General features: G+C 38.0%; 1 protein-coding gene across 4 annotated transcripts in view; it reads left to right on the plus strand.

The window, feature by feature from the left end:
* Nucleotides 1-17,710, plus strand: part of FREM1 (FRAS1 related extracellular matrix 1) — a 168,609-nt gene extending 150,899 nt beyond the window's left edge. For 3 of the 4 annotated variants that reach the window (XM_072656156.1, XM_072656220.1, XM_072656230.1), the window contains 8 exons: nt 122-271; nt 1,928-2,178; nt 3,101-3,148; nt 3,430-3,597; nt 3,808-3,936; nt 4,682-4,797; nt 12,957-13,042; nt 14,162-17,710. In XM_072656156.1, coding sequence (XP_072512257.1) covers nt 122-271; nt 1,928-2,178; nt 3,101-3,148; nt 3,430-3,597; nt 3,808-3,936; nt 4,682-4,797; nt 12,957-13,042; nt 14,162-14,361 — 1,148 coding nt within the window. In that variant the 3' untranslated portion in view covers nt 14,362-17,710. Of the gene's footprint in view, nt 1-121; nt 272-1,927; nt 2,179-3,100; nt 3,149-3,429; nt 3,598-3,807; nt 3,937-4,681; nt 4,798-12,951; nt 13,043-14,161 lie in introns of all 4 variants that reach the window. The other variant, XR_011977447.1, reaches the window with a different exon arrangement.
* The last annotated feature ends 6,234 nt before the right edge of the window (nt 17,711-23,944 follow it).

The following is a 23,944-nucleotide window of genomic DNA, read 5'->3' on the forward strand; positions in this document are numbered from 1 at the left end:
TACAATAGATCCCCCAGGCTACTCCAGCCTCGCTGTAGACACGTTAATTGATATATTTCTCTGACACCTAGGTTGATTGAAATAGCAATTAAAGAGTAATTAAAATGTTTACTTCTTGTAGGAATGTCAACTAAGATGTGGAATATAGCAATTACCTATGACGGATTAGAGGAAGAGGATGAGGTCTTTGAAGTAATTCTCAACTCCCCTGTGAATACTGTTCTTGGCACCAAGACAAAAGCCAGAGTGAAAATTTTGGACTCAAAAGGAGGTATTCTTTAGATTCTCATCTTGAAATCAGGGGCCGTCTTGGCTCTGCAGTCCACTAGCTTTCAAGAGCCCATGTGCTTGATAACACCTTCAAATCAAAATGCTTAATTTCTTGTGAAGAAAGCAACCTGGGCCATGGTAGGCCCTTTATTCTGGCGTCAACTTCAAGCTGTTTTCCCCTGCTAAGAACTTTCATTGTAGAGAAGCAAAAAGTCAGAACCAGGGTGGCTGCTGTTGTTGTTGTTGTTGTGTGTGTGTGTGTGTGTGTGTGTGTGTTTTCTCCTCGTGTGTGTGTGTGTGTGTGTGTGTGTGTGTGTTTTCTCCTCCTACCCGTTTGCTATTTTCACAGAGGGGACAAAAAAATGTCATTGAAAAATCTATAGATAATTATTTTCCCCTAGAGATCACAGAGTTGTAATTATCCTCCTCTGTCAAAGATATCTCTGAATGCCTAAAACCCCAGCCCATATTACAGCAGGACCAGGAAAAATCATGAGAGGAAGCAGTTGAAGAAAGTTACAAATGAAAGAGGCAGCTGGTTTGGGAATCCAGGAGCAGCTGGAGAATATTAATGAATTACCTTGGGCCTACCGGAGCCAACTAGGTTCTGTGTGGCATACACTGTAGAACCGAATCATCTAAAGAATCATGTCAGTGTTTGGTGTTCAAGCCTTTTAATTTTCTCGGACTAGCATGGCTAACAATATTTTAGAGATTCCGTTAATATCTAAGATCCTAGTTCCCCTTTCCATTTGTGTACTCCAGTTTTTACTTCCCTCTTATGTATCATATGATAAGAATACAGTCCCTAGCTCTTCTTCTCTCCTTTAGATTCAGAAAGGAAGGGATGGAGAAAGAAAAGAAGGAAGGAAGGAAAAACAGAAAGGGAAAGAGAAAAGAAGAAAAAAAGAAACAAGATGGAAGGAGAAAAAGAAGGAAATCAGATCCTGCTCTTTTTCCTTCACAATATTCTTCCCTAAATTAATTTCTTTTTCAGGAGGATTTTTATAAACCTGAGAATCCCCACATGAAGCATGAAACACCCTCAAGGAAAATATTTTGACCTTAGACATTCAGGCACTTATTTCCCCAGATATCTGTTAAAAAAAGGGGAGGTGGGGTTTGGACTTCAGGCAGAAGTAGTACCTTTTGGATTCGACCTTTTTGTTTTTATAGTGACTATTGAACCATATATAAAGGAATGGTTTCATGCTCTTAAAAAATCTTTAAGCAATCTCTTTTTCTGTTGCATGGCATCAGGAAGGAGTGTCAGTGTTATGTATTGTCTTTGGAATGATAGTTATCAAAAAGAGCTCTCCAGAAATATTCTAATACTAAAGAGAGACGGAGGGTTTTCCAGATTCTTAGAGGAGTGAACTTAAAGAAGTAAAACCAGTTTTCCTATATGACTTGTGAAATTATTCTTATTACTGGCTAGTCACACTTTCCATGTACCCAAGTGCACAGCTCTCCTGTAGAGAAACTGATGGAAAAGGAAGGCGTTACTGGCAAATGACAAACAAGTAACATCTGGTAGAAAATTCATTCATCTACTTTTAGCGATAAGGTTGAAATCATGTTATCTGCTCCATGAAATCAGTTATCTGCTTATGTAAAATGAACAAAACTGACCATCTGCCATCTTGTGTGATTTCAGGTCGGTGCCACCATTCACATTCCTCTGGCCAAAACCAGTATAACTCACAGGGGAAAGGCATGTGGTTCCCACTTTCCCCAAGCTCATCATCACCCTCCATTCCTGATGGGATCCACTTGGAAGGAAGACACCTTTCATCTTCCAAATCTTCCAAAGACAGGATAACACCCAGCAGCGGGGACAAGCTTCGAGACTTTGACTTAACTGATATTCCCAGGAAAAGGCTTCAGACAATAGAAAATGGCAAAACAGTAAGAACCATGAAATTTAGAAATAAGATGTTCTCTGGGATGTTATTGGCAGGATTTGTCAAAAGAACCAAAATATTCTGAACTTTCTTGAAACAATTAAATGAGATATTCTGAATCTTATGGTGGTCTTTTAAGGGTTGCCCAATATTCTGAACTTAGCATAGTACTGTCCTCATCAAAGTGGTATGTCATTTTCCACCTTTGGACTTCAAGTCTTTTTCTTCCCCTAGTAATGGTGATTCACTTGCCTCTTGTCATCCATAGTCATTTACCTGGCTCCTTGTGATGAAGGGAATGCATTTTCAAGACAGAGGTATATCTCATTGCCATGAAGCCAGAGGCAGACTATCTAACTTATAGTGGTCTCAGACATATACGTTTGACTTCTAGGGTGATATATAGTACTTTCACTCTGACCAAGCTAACTGCTCACATTGTCATATTCATATGTGTGTATTTATATGCATTCTGCAAACTAAGCTACAAAATACGTTTTCTTTCCTCATTAGGGAATGCAGATAAACTGAAAATTAATAAATTATTTATAGATCTAGTTCCCCTCTGATTTTTAAAAAATTCTAATGATCTGAGTAAATTTGTGTCTTTAAAAGTATGTTTTTTAAAATTTTTTTACAAGCCCAAGTAAGATTTAACTTTCAAGTTGTACAATGGAAATTGTACTACATTTGAAGACAAAGGATCTGGATTCGAAGCCCCGTTCTGTCACCACTTGTATGGTCTTGGGCAAGTTAATTACCTCCTATGGATCTTAGCTACATCATCTTTCAAATAAGACAGTTGCACTAGCCAACCTCTAATGTTCCCTTTTACCCTAAAGCTCTGATAATAATTATTGCCCCAATCAACAATTTCATGCCACTGGAAAGAAGTCTAATGTTATTTTACTATCTGTTCTTTTCAGGTTCACCCATCATCTGTTTATAGAAATGGAACAGACACCATTTTTAGAGTAAGAATTCTCTGAAAGAATTTTTCTTTTCTATACTTGTTTATATGTCATAGGTGATGGTATGATTATACTTAGGGGTAGGGATTGCTTCGTGCAACAATCATTTCCTTTTCTGTGTGCAGTCTAGGTGAGTTTTCTTGAAGGACTGTTTTGAGTTTTATCTTGTAGGGCTCAGTAGTCAGAATTTTAGAAAATGAATTTTTTTTTTTGCTTTTAACCAAATAAAAGTAGCTGATTTTTTTCTCTTCTCTGAATTTTGTTGTTTCTATCTTAATGCTAAGTACCATGGTATGGTTGCTCTAAGAGTAGAGGATGAAAGATCTACAATAAACATGGAGAAGCCCAGAGTGTCTGTCATTAATCAGAGACCACAAAAGAAGAGCAGAAAAATGGAACCACTACAGGCAGATAAGATGGAACGGATGCCCTATTTACACTCCCCCAGTCAGGTAGGAATCATTTGGGACTCTTCATTAAGCTTTTGACAAACTATTTGTTAAGTCACTGACACCTGTAAGTTTCTAGACTGGTCCCAAGATTTGGGGCAGTTTATTTAGCATAATGGCATACAAATCAGAGGGAGGATAGATGTGGTCTTTTAAAGAGGTGGTCTGTTTTTTTAGAGCTAAGTCCATTCCCACCTTCTTTTGTCATCATAGGACCAGTCACCATCCTTTTCAAAGAACTGCACATTAGAATTAAAAGGACTCTTTCATTTTGAGGAAAGCCTCCAAAAATTATATCACTGCAATGGAATTTCATGGAAGCCTTGGAGTCCAAAAGACAAGGTGGGATGCATGCTAAGCTGAAGAATGTTCTTGCTTAAATCTGCTTTGGAAGTCTGTGCTTGTTGGGAGTGGGAGGAGGTGCAAGGAAGGGCATTAATATGGTAGACAATGTCAACATTTAGTGTCAAAGATTATGCGAACATTCATTCATTTAACAAGCATTCATTAAAAACTCACCATATGCCAAGCACTGAGATAGGCACTGGGGAAGACAGGAAGGTTAAATGAAGTATGATTTCTGCCCTCCTGGTACTTAGACAAGGAATAACACACAAATACAATTATACAGCACATTGTTACATGAACAGTCTGTCATATTCAGAGCAAAATCCCCTGTGAGGACCAAAGTAAATATTGTCCTAGCAGATTTTTGGAGGAAGTTGCATGTAAGAGGTAACTGAGTTAAATTAATCAGGTTTTTTTTTTTTAAAGGAGACCATGTATTCCAATGGGGAAAATACTTCCCCTAAAGTGTTTTTCAATAATTCACCCATTATTTGATTAAATACACATTTAAACTTCTATTTTGTTGATAAAAACAACCAGAGGAGAAAAGTTATAACCTATAAGACACTGACAAATTTGATGGTGTTTTTGCAGAACTAGCCACTCTTTGTAAAGGTGAGGAATTAGCATACTGTCTAATATTTAAATAAACAAATGAGCAGGGGGCTTTCCTCCTGCCAAGAGATGACTGTAGATTGTAAAGGGCATGACTGTGTGAACACTGACCACTTCATTTCAGGAAGTGAATGAAAGAACCTGTCCCACTGGATGGAGCCATCAAAACAGCCATTGCTACTCCTTGATTACAGAGCAAGAGGTCACCTGGAATGCAGCTGCTCGGGCTTGCAGGGAGCAGTAAGAGATCCTCTTTCACATTTTGACTTATATTTCTTTATTCAGTTTTCCTTTTATGTATCATTTATGTGTGTGTATGTGAGTGTTTTGGCCATGGATTTTTTGGGGGAGGAAGGGGGAGTAGATGCAGATAGATGAACATTTCTTTTGCTCTCAGAGGACTTCTGGAAACCCTACTATAGATCAAAGGTCACTGTGATGACCTGAGAACTGGTTGGGTGTGAACTGACCCTTAGATTCACCAGCCCTTGCCTGTCTTGACAGCCGCTCTTCTCTGGCAACCTTCATTCCTTACCACCTTCATTCTTGACAAGTGGGAACAGAAGGGGATTTTCTAGGTCATCCACCTTACAGGTTTTGTTTTACTAGGTAGGAGGCAAGACAATTTGATTTGAAAATGACATCAGATGATAATGAAAGACTTGTAGCATCAGGCCTGTGGCAATACAGAAAGCAGGTACCTGATGTTGTTGAAATAAGAATGCTACAGAACATTATAAAGAATCCTAACTAGTGTCTGTTGTCATGGAACCTGGGTTCAAATCCCACCTCTGATGATTACAAGTGTTACCCCCAGCCACAGTTTCCTCTTCTGTAAAATGAGGGGTTTGAAGTCAGTGGCTCCTGAGGACTTTCCAGCTCTGAACATATGATTCTATGACCCACACATGATGTGACACCATTTTAAGGAATGCAAAATTGTTTTCGTGCCATTGAGAGCTTTCTATGAAGGTATCCTTCCCTAGTTCTTTCTGATACTCTTGACATGGACAGTACCCTGGGTTCTGGAAGGCTTTCTAAGCAAAATGCAAGCAAGCCCCGGTCTATTTGCAGAGAAACTCCTAAAGGAGTGTGATCTGCACCAGTAAAGGGAGTGCTCACACCTTCGAAACCACAGATCTTTGAATGTCTGAAATATTATTGCCTCTCTTGTCCACTCCAGACACTCTGGGAACAGGGTCATTGGAATGCAGCCAGACTCTCATCCTATTAGCTATGACTTCTGGGAATGACTGGGCAGAGTGAACAACCTTACCCGTAATTAAATTTTCTTTCATGTCCCACCTATCAGTCTAGCCCCATCAAAAGGAGGCTGAGGTGTCTGAGTTACCTTGTTATTTCCAAGGAAGTAGGCCAAAGGGAACCCCCAAAATGTTTAAACATATATTCTTCTGGCACTTGTTGCTAAAAGAGGAATAAAACATTAATTTTGTTGCTTCATTTATAAACAGGAAGGAAAAGTGTCAGAGCGCTTTTCCCTCACTTCATCAAGCTCAAGGAGGCTCTTTGTGAAAATCTGAAAACTGCCTTAAATTTTCTAGGAGAGCCCCTTTCCACTTTACCAGTCTTGTACACCTTACTTCCCTGTATGTACCCTGTGATGCAGTGACACTGGTCCCTTTGCTCTTCTTTGCACATGATGCTCCACTTCCCATCTCCAGGCATTTTCAGTGGCTGTCCCCACCCCTAACCCCCATCCCCCCATGGGTAGAACAATCTCCTTTCTCCTCTGTGTTTCCTGGTATCCCGGGCTTCCTTCAACTTTACCAAAATCCTACCTTCTGCAAGAATCCTTCCCTCTGACAATAGATTAAATAAGATAATACTTATAAAAAACACTAAGCACATAGTAGGTGCCATATAAAAGCTTATTACGCCTTCCCTTTCCCTCTGAGATTACCTCAGTGTATCCAGTATATAGCTTGTTTGCACATAGTTGTTTGCACACTGTCTCCCCATCAGACTGTGAGCTGTTTGAGAGCAGGGATTATTTTTGGCCTTTTTTGCATCCTCAGCATTTCGCGCAGTGTCTGGCACATAGTAGGTTCCTAAAAAATGCTGATTTACTCACTGACTGAATGATTGAGAGTGATGCATTATGGTGTAAAGGGGAAGGCTTGGCGGCAGCTCCCCTCAACTGCACGACAAATGCAGTACCTGCTTTTTTGGCAATTGCAACAATTGTAGAAATCAGAGGATGCCTGGGATTTTCTGGTGTACTCTAACGAGGAGTCAACAAGGTAAATTTTTATTTTTCAGAGAGGTATTGTACTACAGTGAAAAGCCTTAGAACTTCTGACTGTCACTTACTACATGAGTAGTCTGGGGCAAGTTTCTAGGTCTCAGTTTCATCTATAAAATAAGGAGATTGTATTAGAAAGCCTCTGAACTTCCTTCCAACTCTAGATCTTTGATCCAGTAATACTATGGACTATAATCTATAGAATAGCAAATATTCTCATCAACATGCTATAATCTGTAGTACCCATTATTTCTCTAAAAACTCTTATTGGCTGTAGAACTCTGGACAAGCCACTTAAACTTTCAGTGTCCCAGACAAACTAAGACTTTAAGTGGCAAAGCAGATGCCCATCTACATAAGCAGAGGGAGTTTCCTCACCAGGGATTTCCTACATTATTGAAATCAACATTTGCTAAGTGCCTACTACATGTGCTAAGTGCTGAGGATACAAAAGGAAGTAAAACACAGTCCCTAACCTCATGGAATTCACAGATCACAGATCTGTTGATTTCTGTGCATAATTTTACAATGAAATTGCTAGAGTGTAAGCTCTGCAGTGCCTTATCTAAACTTAGAAACTTCCCTCCTCAAACCAGTGTTCAGCACAACGCTCTGTACACAGTAGGCCTTAGCATCTATTTGTTCATTGAGTGAATGAATAAATGTGCTTAATTTTGCCATATTTATCAACTACCTCTAGGTTGTATATAAGGTAATGAAACTTCAAAGCTTTGCAACTATCACAGTAGTGGAAGGATTTAGGATCAAGATGCTGCTGGGATTTTAAAGATGTTTTTAGGATCTGAGATTTCATAGGTATAAGTATTTTCCCTTTCAACAGTGCAGATACAGCTGCTCTCCAAATTAGCAGATGGTCTTTGAGAGCTGCTGAGGCCAAATAGATGATGAGCCTCTCTGAACTTTGCTAGGCTTGTCCCTGGGTAACATAAACAAAGTCCATCTCATGGCTTGTACTCAGAGCTTTTCCAGCTGGAGGGAACCTGCCATCCAAGTGTGTTGTGGTGGCATTCCTCTCACGAACCCAGGGTCACCCCCAACTGCACCATGAGAAGGCAGGCAGCTAGACCTTTAGTTATTTTCTCATTTCTCCACTGAAGTCCTAACTATTTGCCTTTTATTTTCTCACTCTTTCATTGGGCTATTTATACAGACCTTCACTGGTATTATATTTCACACACACGCACACACACACACACACACACACACACACACACACACATCTCAATTGTAAATCTGTAGCCCAGGTTATTGATCATCTTCTCTAGTCTCTCCATCTCACCACAACTTAATTTTAAGCACCTACCCTCTGCCTCCAAAAGGAACCCATACAAATTCACTATTTACTTACCTATATAATACATTTTCACAACAAATAAATAATGTTAAGTGTCCTCCATTATCGTATTCCAATTTGCCAATACAGCCTTATTTCACCATGTCCTTGTGTGAACCCTGTGGACTACTCACAGTTCCCTAAACACATCCTGCATTTTTAATAATTCAATTCAATGAAAGTTCATTAAGAGCTTAATGTGTACAGAAACTCCTAAGTATTGGATATACTCCAGAACTCCAATGGAGTATTACTTTACACAGAATATATGAAGATGAAAAATTACACAATCCCTGCCTTCAGAGAGTTTACATTCTACTTGGATAGGTGGAAATATACAAGGATAAACAAGGATATAAGGAATGAAAAGTTAACAGAAAAACTTTGGCATGACAAACTTTTATGAGAAATACCAGGAAGAAGAAATCACTTTCATCTGGGAGGGGGCAAAGTGAAATCAGGGAAGAATTCTTAGCGTAAGTGGAGAATTTCTCTCCTCTACATATATTCTTCTTCCCCATCTCTGAGTATGGAAATGTTTACCCATTTTTTTAGACCTACATAAGACCTAAGAAGGTTTCTTCCATGAAAACTACCTTCAGTAAATTTCTATAGTTCATATCTATTCTTTTCTTAAAGCACTCATCATACACTGCCTTATATTTGTGATCACACACACACATACACACACACACACACACACATAGGGTGTTCTGATAGACAATGAACCCTTGGGCAGATGGCTCATTCATTCCTTATACCTCACAGTGCTGCTCATCAGACCTTGTATATATACTCAATAAATATTATTGAAAGAGTGAAACCATAAATATGTTATTTTATTTGCTTATGTTATACACTCATTTCCTCCAAACTCCTGTGACAAATATACATCATTTAGCAGTCTCAATCCTCCATAAAAGTCCTCCTCCAAGGGCACAGGGTGCTGTGAAGGTAAACATCAGCGTTCAAAGCACAGATCATCTAGAAAGTCCTGTAAAGCTAGAGAGGCATTAAGGACTAGTCCAGTAAACAATGGATGGCTTGTTATCTGAGGACCAGTCTAGGTCAGATTGGAAAGGCTTGCTACAAGGCGATGAATCTTTCAGCCTCCACAACTCCCAAATACTGTCTATTAACACTTAACAGGAGGGGTGTGCTAGAATCAACTCATAAGGCTCATGCCTTTTGTTACATTTGCAGCATAAACATTACACTTCAGAAATCATGAAGCATGAAAATCAGAGCTTATTTACTATTTTGTTGATTTAGACTTGAGAAAATGATAAACTATTAATACAGTTTATACCTAAAAATGTGCTATGAATATATATATACATATATATAGATGTATGTACATCTATCTATCTGTCTATCCATCTGTCTGTCTGTCTCTCTGTCTGTCTGTCTATCAGGATTGGAAAGGCCCTCTGTCAATTTCATTGGAATAAAATTTGTATATAACCCAGATGTATGTAAACAAGATTGACAGAGTAACGAATTCCTGATTTAAACTCTTATGACCTTGGCTAAATTGTTTAACTTGCTCCAGGTTTCAGGGTTGTCATCTGTAAAATGGGGGTGTTGGACTATAGAACTTCAAAGACCCCTTCCAACTAGAAATATAGAATATTATGACTGTCTTTCTCAGATTCTAGAGTGTATCCTTCTGTCTTAAGATTCTCGTTCAGAGGAAGCTTTTAGGTACAAGAATGCATTACTTCTTGATCTCTTTCTCTTAAGATGTGGGTCCATGGAGGGCATTGTCTTAAGGAGCCATGTAATGTTCAAGTTTCAGCAGAACCAGAAAGCCCTACTTTAACTTTGGACCCTAATGAATTTGCTAATTCTATTCAACCCTTGACTTCTATTACTTTTTTTCCCCTCCATTTCAGTTTCTTCTCACATATTTGTCATATGGGAAGGATACTGGAGCCAGCGTCCTGATTTAGGAATTGCTTGGATTTACATACTGTAATCTTATCTGGTCATTTCCTACAAGTCCACCTGGGGACTGGGGTTAATCTGATTATCAACTCATCCTTTACAAAACAATTTTATTTTTCACAAATAACAGCTTTGCTATCTAGAGAGCAATAGATAGATAATAGTTTTCCAATATCTTTAGATAATAGCTATCAAACTATTATGACTTCAAGTGTGGTTTTGATTGACTTGAGTCAAAACATCATTTCAATAACATAAACCATCCCTCCACCAACACAGATTGCAGCCTCTCTATGCTTTAGTAGATGGTCATTGTAAGCTCCTGTAGCCAAAATAATTTAATTTATTACCTTGCAGCTAAGGTAACGACCAGCTTCCTTAGCTCATCATGTGGCAAGGTAAGAGGAACTTTTCTGAACCTAGAATGATCTTCTCACCAGAAGCACACAGTCCATTCATGAGCCTTTCTTGTAATCATTCCAACTTGGCAACATCTGCCAGATCATGCCTTCCACAGACATATCCTTCATCTGTGCTTGCCTCCAAATTAAAAAATGAGGCATAGGAGTTTATGGTATTGTACTTCTTTCATAGCTGAAAGGAACCTTAGAGGTCATCTAGTCTAATGCCCTCATTTTATAATTCGGGAAAATTGCTGCCCAGAAAAGTATACTTAAATGAAGGCTTGTTATTTCCCTGCCTTTAATAAGTGGACCTCATGGAACTAATCATTATCATCATCTTCATCCTCCTCCTCCTCATCATCACCATCATCATATCATCATCATTAGAGTGATAACTTGCATTGATGATTTCTCTCTTGCTTGGATACTGTAATGTGGAAACCATGCACATACAGAACTGTCTAAAAAGATGCGTGTATCTGGGTCTGTGTGTGTATGTAGGAGTACTTGCCCAAAGAGACAAGAGTCCATCAAGATGGTAATGTCCTTCAGGTGCCCCTGGATGGGGATGACATTGTACTAATTGCATTAAAACCAAGAATATTACGGGACTTCCTCAGTGAGGTCCATTGTAACTTAAAAGTTCAGGCAGTGACCTATTCAGAAAAATGAATGAGAAATAAATGCCCATCGTCCAAACTATAGCAGTCAGTTGTATAACTAGTCCATTAAGATAATACATCATTACATGTATCTTGGACAGATGTTACAGAAAGAGAGTAAAGTTGTCCAAGAATTGATTAGAATGAAGACGGTGAACTGAATTGCAGTTGGGAATTGTGTCCTGTGCTTTTAATGAATTGTACAGGATGAATAGGTATGAATTTGTATTAAAAGAGGAAATATCCCATATCAATGATATCATGGTCCACTGAAGTGGACACAAAGTAGGATTGTACATCATTTCTGTAGAATTTATAGAATCCAGCAGTATCTCCTATTTGGGACACACAGAGAACCAGAAAGTGAATTTTTAAAAGAGAAGCTTTGGGGCAACTCACATAGCATTCACAAAGTCCCTATTCACAATTTCAAATATTTTACTTAGCAGAAAATCCCCTTTCTCTAGACCTATCTGCTTTCACTTTAGAAACACTTCCAGCAAGCAGAGATATTGACTTTCACCTCCACAGCAGATTAAAAGAAGAAATGAAAAGAGTGCTACCTCACACAAAAATGTTGTACTAACAACTTTAAGAAGTGATATCAGATAACTTGACAGGAAGCATATACAGAAACTACAAACAAAGCAAACACAAGAAATTAGAGAATATGACTATCTTCTACAGAGGTTCATCACTGGGGTCCACAGATGCCCAGGGATCCCAGAAATTAGATGGGGGAAATTACACCTTTATTTCAATATAATTGGCTTCCTTTTAATCTACATAACTTATTTAATATGTTTAAAAATATTCTGAGAAGGGGTCCATAGACTTCAGCAGACTGCCAAAGACATCAGTGATATAAAAAAGACTAGGACCCCCTGATCCAGAGTTCAATTAATGAAGTAGTAAAGAGGTCTAAACACTTAACTAGTCTGATGTCATATCTATATTGCACAATAGTTAAATATTAATGTTCATAAAATGACCTTGATTCATCGAGAAAAAATTAACCTATAGTTAGTATACTCCACTTAAGAAACAGAGATATGTCTAATATATTTTCAAAGGCGTCTATCCAAAATGGTTATATTAAAAAATGTTTTGGCACTTAAACAGATAAATTGTCTTCTCTTCAGAATTATCCCTTACCCTAGAGATCCAGATAGCTGAGGTTTTACTGTGGAAATGAGGGCTTGTAATCTCAAACAGAAAATAAAGGTTTGTTTGGGGATTTGTTTAAAGAGGATTTGACAATTATTCAGTTAATGTGATAACATATATGTAATAAAATTGCATATTTAGAGCCCAAAGAGATTTTCTTTTTTTGTAAGGGGAGTGGGAGAGGAATCTTAATGACTGAGTCTGATTGTGAAATTGATCAGTTTAACTGAACAATTGCCAATTCACCATTTCAGTTTGCTGATGAATTTCTCCGATAAGTGGTATTTTCTTGCTTTTAAACAATTTAAACATGTAGTTTCTAGTTTCTGATTTTCCAGAGATTTTAAAAGAATCCGTTGAATAGTCATTTTGTTTTAAAAGCACAGATTCAGTAATAAAATATATTAAATGTGAGGACCTCATCCCTGTCACCACCACAGCTGGAAAGAACATTTAATATTAAAACACCTGGAAAGACCTTTAAACTGATTTTTTTCCATCACTTTCGGTCACATATTCCATGTTAACAGAAATATATCTTTTTCCTAAGAAATATTGACTCTTTGGTTCTGACTCTTTCATTTCCTTTTGTTTGAGTCTAGACATCAAGGCAACCTAGCAAGTGTGTTTACGAAGCAGCATATGCAATGGCTTTGGGATTTCAGTGGAAGAAAGTCGTTCTGGATAGGCAAGTATACATGGTTTCTTTTGAATTAGTATAACTATATTAAATGATGTAATATAACATCACATCTTAATAGGTAGAGAAGGAAAAGGATACCATCTGTGGACAAATTGCCCTAATCTGTGGCTTACAGCTAACTGACTTCTTCCTGATCAAAAAAGTAAAATAGTTATCTCTATAAAATTCCTTGGAAAAAGTATGATTTCCATAGAGCAAAAGATGTAAACATTCTCCTTGACTTTTCCACGAGATTTACTGGCTGGGGGAAGTAGAAAGGCTTCTGGAATATGGTAGTAAAATCATCATCCATTGTGAGAAGAGTGAGGGAAGTGGTCAAGAAAGAAGTGTGGAAGCCCCTGGTTTCTACCTGTTTTGCCACTAACTCACTCTGGGACAAATTATTTTGCTCTTTGGGGCCTTGGTTTCCTCCTCTATAAACTGAGGTGATCAGATTAAATGATCTCTAAGGTCCAAGCTCTCATTCTTTTGGTTCTAAGGAACCAAATTCTCCCTGTACTCATGCAGTTGTCTATGTACAAGGACTGAGTTTCTGAAACTGAGAAATTCTTATGTCTACTAACTTGCAAATTCAGGAAATCCAAAGAGTCTCCTGCTTCTGAACCCACATTTCTCTAGTATATGAGGTTTATAAAATGCTTCCTTTACAACTCCATGAGATAGGTATTATAGATACTGTTACTTCCATTTTCCTGAAGAGGAAACTTAGATCCCAAAAGGTGAAAGACTTACCCATGACCACAGAGTTAATAAATGGGAGAACAGGGGCTTGAACTCAAGTTTTTTGGAACAGTCAGGATGAGAAAGCAATTCAAGGTGTAAACAAAAAAGAAAAATGGTAGGTTGTGAAATATGACTTTTCATTTGAAAGTCAACACTCCCTTTCATAGATAAAATTGAAAAAAAAACAAAAATGGGTTCCACATCCTATGTACAATGAAAAAAAAGTTTCTAACAGGATATAAGAAGTACCTTTTGTCTGTGGTTCAGGCCTCAGTACATTCTTTTGCATGTAATCTATATAGTAAATATAGGACAATGATGTAAAAAAGTAACTGTCCCAAGAAAAATAAATAAACGACATATTTCTTTTTTTTGTGGTAGGTTTGAATGACCAAGAGAACGCTGGTCACTGGGAATGGGACGGAGGTGAACCAGTAACCTTCACAAACTGGAGGAGAGGAGCCCCCTCACATTTAAAGAAAAGAAAGAATTGTGTTTTGGTAAAAAGAAGGGGAAAGTGGCAAGCTAAAGACTGCAGGAAGGGTAAAGCTCATAACTATGTGTGTGCCAAGAAACTATAAACACAAGGGACATTGGAAACATCCACCAGAGCTCCCTCACAAACTGTTCTTTTTCACATGTGATTTTCAGTGTTTGTGAATTTATAGGTTTAAAAAAATCAGTGGTCAAGGTTTACTTAGTAAATTTATTTCACACGGACTAGGAGAGAATTTTGTAAAAAATGAAATGTGACTGCAAAGTTTAGTCAATCGTTCCTTTCTTACCTACCCCCATTTCCTGCAAGGAATGAACCATTTTTGAACTTTATCATGTACTTATACCCACCCTGCCCCCAACAAAAGCTCAGAGTCTTATAGATGTAGAATTTTGCATATTTAAGTAGAAACTATTCCAGTCATCAGTCAGTTCTGGCTTTTTACCCTCTTACTCTTTGTCATATGGTTTCATTGTCCATCATCTCAAGAGAGACTACCATGAAGCCTGTATTGCAAGTTCCTTCTAATGGACCTGACTGACTCTCTCTCAATTCAGCTCCAGTAAAACCAACTATACCAGCCAGATGAAAATTGAAAAACAATGAGTTGGATCCTTTTATCACCTTTAAGGGTGAGGCTGGGAGTGGGGGTCAATAGGTTAAAAAGTGGCAGTTCTCAGGGAAATGAATAATAATTGAAAAGAAAGACTGTAAAAGGATGAGTCATGGTGTATGTGCTTCTTTGAAAAGTCAGAGCTACTTTGATCCTGGATATGGGCTCAGATAAGCATATAGGTGTCAAGGGACTGGTCTGCCAACTCTTTGGAGGATTGTGCATCATGTAGTGCCCAAGCAGATCAGTTTTCTGAAAGGAGAGTTAGCTTTGGTTCATTCCAAGATAATGGTTTGGTTTCCCTTTGCAGAGCTATATGGAATTGCCACATAAATGCTTTTTTAAATATTTGATTGGCATTTCTCAAAGACGTACGTAGCCTTTGGACAGACGAAAAAGCTATTTTCTGAAAAAATCAATAGATGACTATATGGTTGGTCAGAGATCCCTCTTGAACAAAATATTCTTATAGATCATGTTGCCAATTACCCATGATCTCTGAAGGGAATCGATGCAATGATGAATCCAGAATGTTCTGACCTGGTTCCAAACATGCTATTGAATAGGATTTATGAATGTCAAGGTACCTACCTACATGTGGCTACAACCTCAATGTGAAAGATGTCAATGGTGATGGAACAACATTCTTTGTAGGCTACTTTCTTCTGTTCCCAAGATTCTAAAGGAAGTTTCAAAATATGAGAATTTCATTCCAAAATCAATTTGCCTCTAAAATGGTTCTTTTTTATCTTTTCATGATTACTACAAAATATGTGATTTACCTCAGCAGTATAATTTTAATATCAAATTTTTTAAAGGTCATTTCATATATTCATGCTGTAACATAAATTTTGTAAGAATCATGCATCAGATAAACTGGCAGTACTTAGGTCAGATCCTTCCTATAACCTTGAAACATAGTAAGTCCAAGCCCTGTTTCCATCCGTAGAAATATCATTTTGACAATTAGAAATTTTGCACTGTTGTTATAGTTTATGAAAAAATACTAGCTCCTCTGCACTAACTCTCAGGCAGTTCTCATACTCAAGTTCCTTGACCAATATTCACTTGACACAATGGTATTCATCTGAGTTGTTATTAGAAAGGGAATCTATTGAAATTACGTTCTGAAGAGTGCCATCCCCTAGTCTACCATCTTCTGATATATATATATGTATATGGAGTAATGACTGTGAGATAAGGAATTTTGGAAGTAAGGATTTTTATGTGTCAAGTAGTTGGAAGAATTGTGTTCACATGAAGAGAAGTGAATGTCCAGTGTGTGAGGAATATGTTTGCAAAGAGATGGAAATCTCTTTGCATCTCTACCCCAGAATTCATGAACTATTGTTGTTTATTTGGAATTAAAGAATTATTCCAGGGAAAGAATTTAGAATATGAGGTACAAACTATGTAACTATGGGAAGTCAGCAAAGTCTCTTTGTTAAATTTCTGTTGCACATATCTCTGATGATTATTTTAAATGATTTTTAATGAAATTTCGATTATCAAAATTATTTGGAAAATGTTGATTATAATAATATCTATGAAGATTAGAACAATTTTGAAAAAACAAAATGATTTCTGTGCCAGTTAGACTTTTGGCTATCCAGTATTTGTTAGTGATCAAAAAAAGGTTTTCAGTTCCTGTTTAAAAGTACTTAAATGCAATTAATTCAAACCCAATGAATAAAAAGAAATCATACCGTAAGGTCATAGATTTAGAGCTGGAAAGGATGTCAGAGGCTTCCTAGTCCACACTTCTCATTTTAAGATGAGGAAAGAGAGTTTAAGTGACTTGCCCAGAGGTACCCAGAGAATAGCAGAGTTGAGGGTGGAGTAATATGATTTGGAAGAACTGGGTGTAAGTCATCATTTGTTAGTATTTTCATTTATTCCTCAGGAATGGGCTTGAGATAAAGAGAAAGGAAGAATATTTGGCATGAGTCCCTTCAGCCCCATTCCTCATGAAGTATGATCTATTAAGCACCATAGTACCCACTCTAGACTTGGGCAGAGGTGATGTGGGAAAAGAAGAAAGGTGACTGAAGAAGTAGAAAAACAAAAAAGGAAAGAGGAAGTGAGAGAAATATGACAGCTTTCTAGAGTGTCCAGGGGAGGTAGCAGGAGAAGTTTATAGATAATCCAGATTTTGTTTTGAGTTAAAGCCCTCCATGAAAGAATGCTTCTCAACCCCAAATCCTGTCTCAGGAAAAATAAAAATGGACCTTGTCATTCTATGTCAACAAGAAAAGCAGTGTGGTATGGTGAATAAAGAACTGGCCTTGGGACCAGGAAGACCTGACATACTCATTGGATCAGTGACTAGATAAGTCACTTAACTTCTCAATGCCCTAGGCAAATCTCGAAGACTATATTTGTGATGTTTCTGATGTGCATTGTAAAGGGAGTTTCCACCCACAAAGAGTTAGTTGCCAATACCCATAAAATCACAAATCCAGTCCTTCTCTCTCTTCTGTGTCTACAGACAGGGAGATAGGTTTGTAATTTTTAGGAATCTTTGACAACTTTTGAAAAACAAATTCTCAGCCCATGTTGGTTAAAAATAGACTTGGAAATACTTTGTAATCATTGCTTCTTTCACAAGGGTGCTGGAAAGGAATGAGTTTAATTCATACTTCTCTTCATGTTTACACTTTTTAATACAACAAAGAAAACAATGGGTTTACTTTCATCAATACTGGTTCTGCATAACTGAAGTCACAGATTGGTGCTAATCCTGTTTCTGTAATAAGTAGCATGCTGTGTGCACTATATTTACTGTTATACCAAAGCTAATAAAACATGTAATTAATGGTTATGGCTGATATTTCCTTTGACTTTCCATATTAAGAATTTTTTTTTTCTGGGACCCAATGTGTTAAGACAGAAGAGCTTCTTTCGCTAATGACACCATTTAAGGATCAGTGTGAAAGGAGCCCAGCATATCCTTTGGTCATTTTTTTCTATCTAAAACAACTTTTAATTGTATATAATGCAAATATGATACTGTAGTATAGTTCCATGATACCAAGTGCTGAATACTTATAGGAAGGTGAGCTGGTTTCTCAGACCTCACTTTCCCGTTATTACCTTTCTAAAGTGAGAAAAAAAGGAGTATTCCACCTCTTTCTTCCACCAGACTCATTGCCATTGCCACTACCATTTTTTTTTTTTTTACCATTTTATTTGTTTCTTAAGGAATCAAGAAATTGGCTTCAATTTCCCAAGGAATTAAGTAATAATGGTGGTAGTAGCAGGTGCCAAATGTTTTTTGCCTCAAGAGGCAGGTGGACAACTGGAACTTTTAAATTGTGGGTTCTCTGCAGTCCTCTAGCTGAAATATTTTAAAATAAGTCTGGAGTGCATTGAAAAGGTGGTGAAGAAACTGATGACCAGGCCATTTGAGGACAGGCTGAAGGAACTAGGAGAGTTTAGCTTGAAAAAAAAAAAAGACTTAAGTGAAACTGGTTATTATTTTAAGTTCTTGAGAGGGTTATCATGTCTAAGAGGGATTAATTTTGTTCTTCTCAACTCTAGAGGATAATGGAAGTTGCAGAGATAAGGGTTTTAAAAAGACAGAAGACACAGTTCCTAATATCTGTTGTTGTTTTTCAGTCATGTCCAACTCTTCATGACCCCTTTGGGGTCTTCAGATCATTTTACAAATAAGGAAACTGAAGCAAACAGGGTAAAAGTGAATTGCCCAAGGTCACACAGTGTCTAAGTCCGATTTGAACTCATGAAGATGAGTCTTCCTGATTCCAGGCCTGACTCTCTAATCCAGGCCACCTAACTGCCCTCCTAATATTTAGGGTAGCCCAAAAACGTGGCACAGATTACATCAGAAGAAAATGAGGTCCTATCACTAGAGCCTAAAAGAACAACTATCAGAAATATTGTAGAAACAATTACTGTTTTGATTTGGGTTGGTCTAGATGACTTCAGAGATTCCTTTCAGCACTGAAATTTCATGATTTGATCACTGTAATTTATCATTCATTTAATTCAATTAATTCAACACATATCTATTGATCATCTGTACTCCCTTGCTAAGTATTAGAGTACTTTAGGACTTAAAGAAATGAACCATTTCATTCAACAAATATTAGGAAGTACCTACTAAGTGCAAGGAACTGTGGGATTCTGAGACAAAAATAAAACAGATCCTCTCCTCCTGAAACGTATTTTAGCATGTATACAGTATGTAGATATACATCCACAACAATTTTGAGAAGGCTCCAGCACCAACTAGAACTGCCTAAAGAGGCTTCCCAAGTGTGGTGGTACCTGGGCTGTATTGTAAAAAGCACTAGGGATCCTAAGATGCAAAGGTGAGGAGGGAGAGTATTACAGACATAGAGGAAAACAATTGTAAAAGCATGGAAATGGAAGGTGATATATCTTGTAATTCCTATATCAGGTCAGAAAATCAGGAGAGCCGAGTTCTAGTCCAAGTCTGACCTCGAATTAGCCATGTGACTCAGGTAATAATGATACTGATAAATGATGTCACACAGAAAGCAGTGCTTTCCACAAATTATCTCATTCAGTAATTTGGGTAAGTCAGAACTTCTCTAGACTTGGGTTTTCTCATCTGTAAAATGAGCAGTAGTTGATATCTAAAGTCCTTTCCAAATGTACAATTCCATGACTTTAAAACAGGAAATGACTATGGTAGTTTCATAACTTCCACAGACCTTACTTTTTATTCTCTAAGTATGTGTTTTATGGATCTTATATTCAGCTTAGCAATAAAACTTAGTTTATTTTAATAAGACAGAAATGAATAAAATTCAACCAACACTTTAGGTATAGGGCTTGTGATAGTAACATTTTCCCAAACCATGTAGAAGACTTTTATTATCCTTTTGCTTCAGAATCAATCAACTGGTCCACAAATAGCACCTTCTGTATGTCAGATACTGAGCTAGATGGTGAGGATATGAGAGAGAGAGAGAGAGAGAGAGAGAGAGAGAGAGAGAGAGAGAGAGAGAGAGAGAGAGAGAGAGAGAGAGAGAGAAACAATCCCTATCCTTAGGACCTTATTCTCTATCAAGGGGAGATAATGTGTACATATATGTGTATATAAAATAAATGTATACGGAAAAATACCAAACAAATACAAGACAGCTGCATAAAAGGAGGAGAAAGAGAACATTAGCTGTTGGGGAAATTAGTCAAGTTTTCTGTAAAAGGTGGTATTTATGGTTTCTCTTGAAGGAGGTTAAGAGGGAATGAATTCTAGATAGTCACTAAGCATTTATTAAGCACTTAACTCTTTTTCCAGGTACTTCACTAAGCATCAGGGTACAAATAAAGACAAAAAGATAGTTCTAGTCCCCCTGGGAGAAGCAGGGAAACAGGATGCAAATAAGTAGGTCCACACAATGTATATGCAGAGTAGATAGAAGGTGATCTCTGAGGGAAAAAGGCATTAGCAACTGGGAGAATAGGGGAAAATGAGATCTGAGTTGAGTCAGGAAAGTTAGGGAAGCAAAGAGGTGAGAGTGAGGAGGGAGACTTTTCTAAGCATGGTGTTTATTAACAAAGCCACAGGAAGAGGTGATGCCTCCTGTATGCCCAGGACAACAATCAGGCCAGTGTGGATGTGGAGGGTAGTAAAGCTCTCCCAACACTGCTGCTTCCCTAATACAGGCCTTCATCACCTTGGCACTGGGCTCTTGCAATGGACTGCTGGTTGGTCCTCCTGCTACAAGCCTCTCCTCATTCCACTTCATCCTCCACTGAGTTTTCAGAATAAGCTTCCTAAAGAGCACATCTGACCACATCCTCAATAAACTTCAGCATCTCCCTATTACTTCCAGGATAAAATACAAATCCTCTGTTTAGTATTCAAAACCCTTCATAGCCTGCCCACCCTCACCCCCATTCCTTTCTAGGCCTTTTAATCCCGTCTCCCCCTCATGGACTCACATGCAGTAAGTTTGACCTTGCTGTTCCTTGAACAAGATCTCCCAACTCTGGGTATTTTCACTGGCTGTCTCCCACATGTGGACTATTCTCCTTCCTCATCTCCAACGCCTGGCTTCCCAGGCTTCCTTCAAATCCCAGCTGAAAGCCCACCTTCTACACTGATCCTAGGTAACTAGTGCCTTCTCTCTGTGGAGTATTTCCCATTTATTCTGTTTATTGCTTAGTTGTGTGTGGTTGGTTGCATGTTGTCTCAGGCATTTGGCTTTGAACTCCTGGAGAGCTAGAACTGTCTTTTCTGTTTCTTTGTGTCCCCAGGACTCAGCACAATGCTTGGCACGTAGTAGTTGCTTTATAAATGTTTACTGACTGACTGAAAAATACATATATTCTTCAGACATAGCTAATGTGAGAATTTGTTTTGCTGAACTATGAATGTTTTACCAGGAGGGTTTTGTTTTTATTTTTATTTTGGCTCAGTAGTGGGGAGGGACACAATGGGACCAAAGATTAGAGATGCTTGTAAAAATTTATAAATATATTTTAAAAATGTGAGTAACTCTTACAGGAATTGAGTCAATAGGAGTAGCTCACTGAATTAAGGAAGGAGGAGCTTGAAGTTGAAAGGTATGGCTGCTCTCCTGTGTGAGCTATGTTCCCCCTATCTTTCTGTTGTATCATTTCAGTCCTGTCTGACTCTTTGTGACACCATGTGGGGTTTTCTTGGCAAAGGTACTGGAGTGGTTTGCCATTTCCTTTTCTAGCTGACTTTACAAATGAGGAAACTGAGGCAAACAGGGTTGAGTGACTTGCCCAAGGTCACACAGCTAGTAAGTGTATAAGGCCGAATTTGAGCTCAGCTCTTCCCCATTCCAGGCTCGGCACTCTATCCATTATGCCATCTAGCTGCCCATCTTTCCTCAGTCTACTATTTTTGAATAATCTAGTTAAAGATTCATTGAGTGACTCTCTTGATTCCTGTGTTGCAGGATCGGTTGCTATAAATGGTCCATGCTAAGAAGAGTGGATGGATGCAAAGAGATGGATTTAACCAGAGAAGTTAGGACAAGTTACAAGAAGGGAACAATGCCAGATGATTGCTTCTTGGCAAATAAAACTACAAGATAACATCTTACACAATGATTGACCAGGAAAAAAAACTGGCTAAAAGAAAATGTGTGATGTAGTAGAAAGACCACTGGATTTGGATTCAAAAGATCTGAGAGATCTGAGTTTAAGTTCTAGCTTAATCCATGACTTGTGTGACTTTAGTCAACTCACTTAATTACTTTCACCCCGTTTCCTCATCTATAACACTAAGGGATTGGACTAGAAGGTCTCCAAGATCCTTCTTAACTCTAGAGCTTTGATCCTTTGATTCTATTGCCTTACAATTTATGCATTAGTATACATAGTCATTGCTGTGTTGGACTCTGTAGTAGCCATTATCTCTCTTGATATAAAGGTGCCACACTGACGCCTCCTCACTCTGTGATCCTGGACAAGTCACTTAAACTCTTGGTTCCACAGACAACTCTTTAAGAAGAGAGATTACAGAGGAGTAGTCAACCTGCAGTAGAAGAAAGGGTTTCTCATCAAGGGAATTTTCAATGTCAATAAAATCATGGGTCCAGTTCTTATCCTTCTAAGTATTAAGACAAGATAAGAAAGTGGGTGTGGGAGATCAGATTATGAGGCGAGGAGAGAGACCAAGGTTCAGACTTGCTTTATCCTGTATTATTGTCTTCTGCACACTCCACACTCCAGACTTCTGTCTCCTCTGACTATTTCCAGATTTTTCTGGTTCTGTGCTCTTTCCTATATTTGGAATGCCTTACCTCTCTATTTTTAACTTACAGAATTCCGAAAGACCCCTAGATTGAGAAGCAGAGGACCTGGGATCAGATCCCAGCTCTGACATCATTCTAGCTAGGTAGCATGGAACAAGTTATTTCACTTCTCTGAGTCTCTGAGTCTCAGTTTTCTCGCTTGTAAAATAAAAGGATTGGACTAAAAACCCTTTAAGATTCTTTCTGGCTCTACAACTATGATCCTGTGATCTATAAAACCTAACTAAAATACTACCTCATCCATGACATCTTCCCTGATCTTCCTAGCTACTTGTGACTTTTTCTCCCTCAGATCTTACCTGACCCCTGGTTGAGATTACAAAAAACCTTCCCTTAGAATCAAAGAAGCTAGAAGTTGGAAAGATACTCAAGGAGGCAGCTAAGTGGTACAGTGCTGGACCTGGAGTCAGAAAGACCTGAGTTCAAATCCAACCCTGGATACTTTACTAGCTGTGTGACCATGGACAACATTGACTGAATTCTTCATCCCTAAAATGGGCATAATGATGGCATCTGCCTTCCAAGGTGGTTGTGAGACTAAAAAAAAAGATGGTATTTGTAAAGCACCATATAAACGCTAGTTATTTTATAGCTCTACAGTGCATTTATTGTGTGGTATTACATTCCCTGACTTGCCTATAAGTTCTAGGAGAGCTAAACTTCGTTTCTCCCTAGTGCTTAAAACAGTGTTCTGTACAGAGTAAGCATTTACTAAGTAAGTGTGTGTTGAATGTATGATTGACCAAATGAATGAATGAATGACTGGGGGGTGGAAGGGAATCTTTAAGATAGCTACCCCACCAGGAACTTTGATCAGCACTGGGGAAAATGTTCTCCTTGTCTGGAGATTTCATGCCCTTTTGACGTACTGGGATCTGCTTTTGGCGATTCTCAGCAGATAAAAGCTTTCTTAGAGTTTCACATTTGTACCAAATTGATCCAAACTCCTCCAAATTTGACTGAGAGTTCACCAACCTTATGGCAATTCTGGGCCAAGTTTCAGGTTCACAGAAGCCAAAGCTAACTGGAAAGTTTTGCTTTGCTTTCAAATTTCCTTCAATGTTTTTCACAGCTTGTCTCCTCCACATTATTATTTAAATGCTACACCTTAAGTGGGAAAAATGTATAATACTTTAATATTTACATTATAGACACTTTAATAATATTTCATTTCTGCATGAGCATTGCCAAGATAGTCAAGCCAACTTTTTATTTATAAAGACTTGACTGTATAAATCTAAATGAAAACCCTTCATAAAATGATATATTAA

This window comes from Notamacropus eugenii, chromosome 1 (genome assembly GCF_028372415.1).
Source record: "Notamacropus eugenii isolate mMacEug1 chromosome 1, mMacEug1.pri_v2, whole genome shotgun sequence".
In the NCBI taxonomy this organism is placed as follows: Eukaryota; Metazoa; Chordata; class Mammalia; order Diprotodontia; family Macropodidae; genus Notamacropus; species Notamacropus eugenii.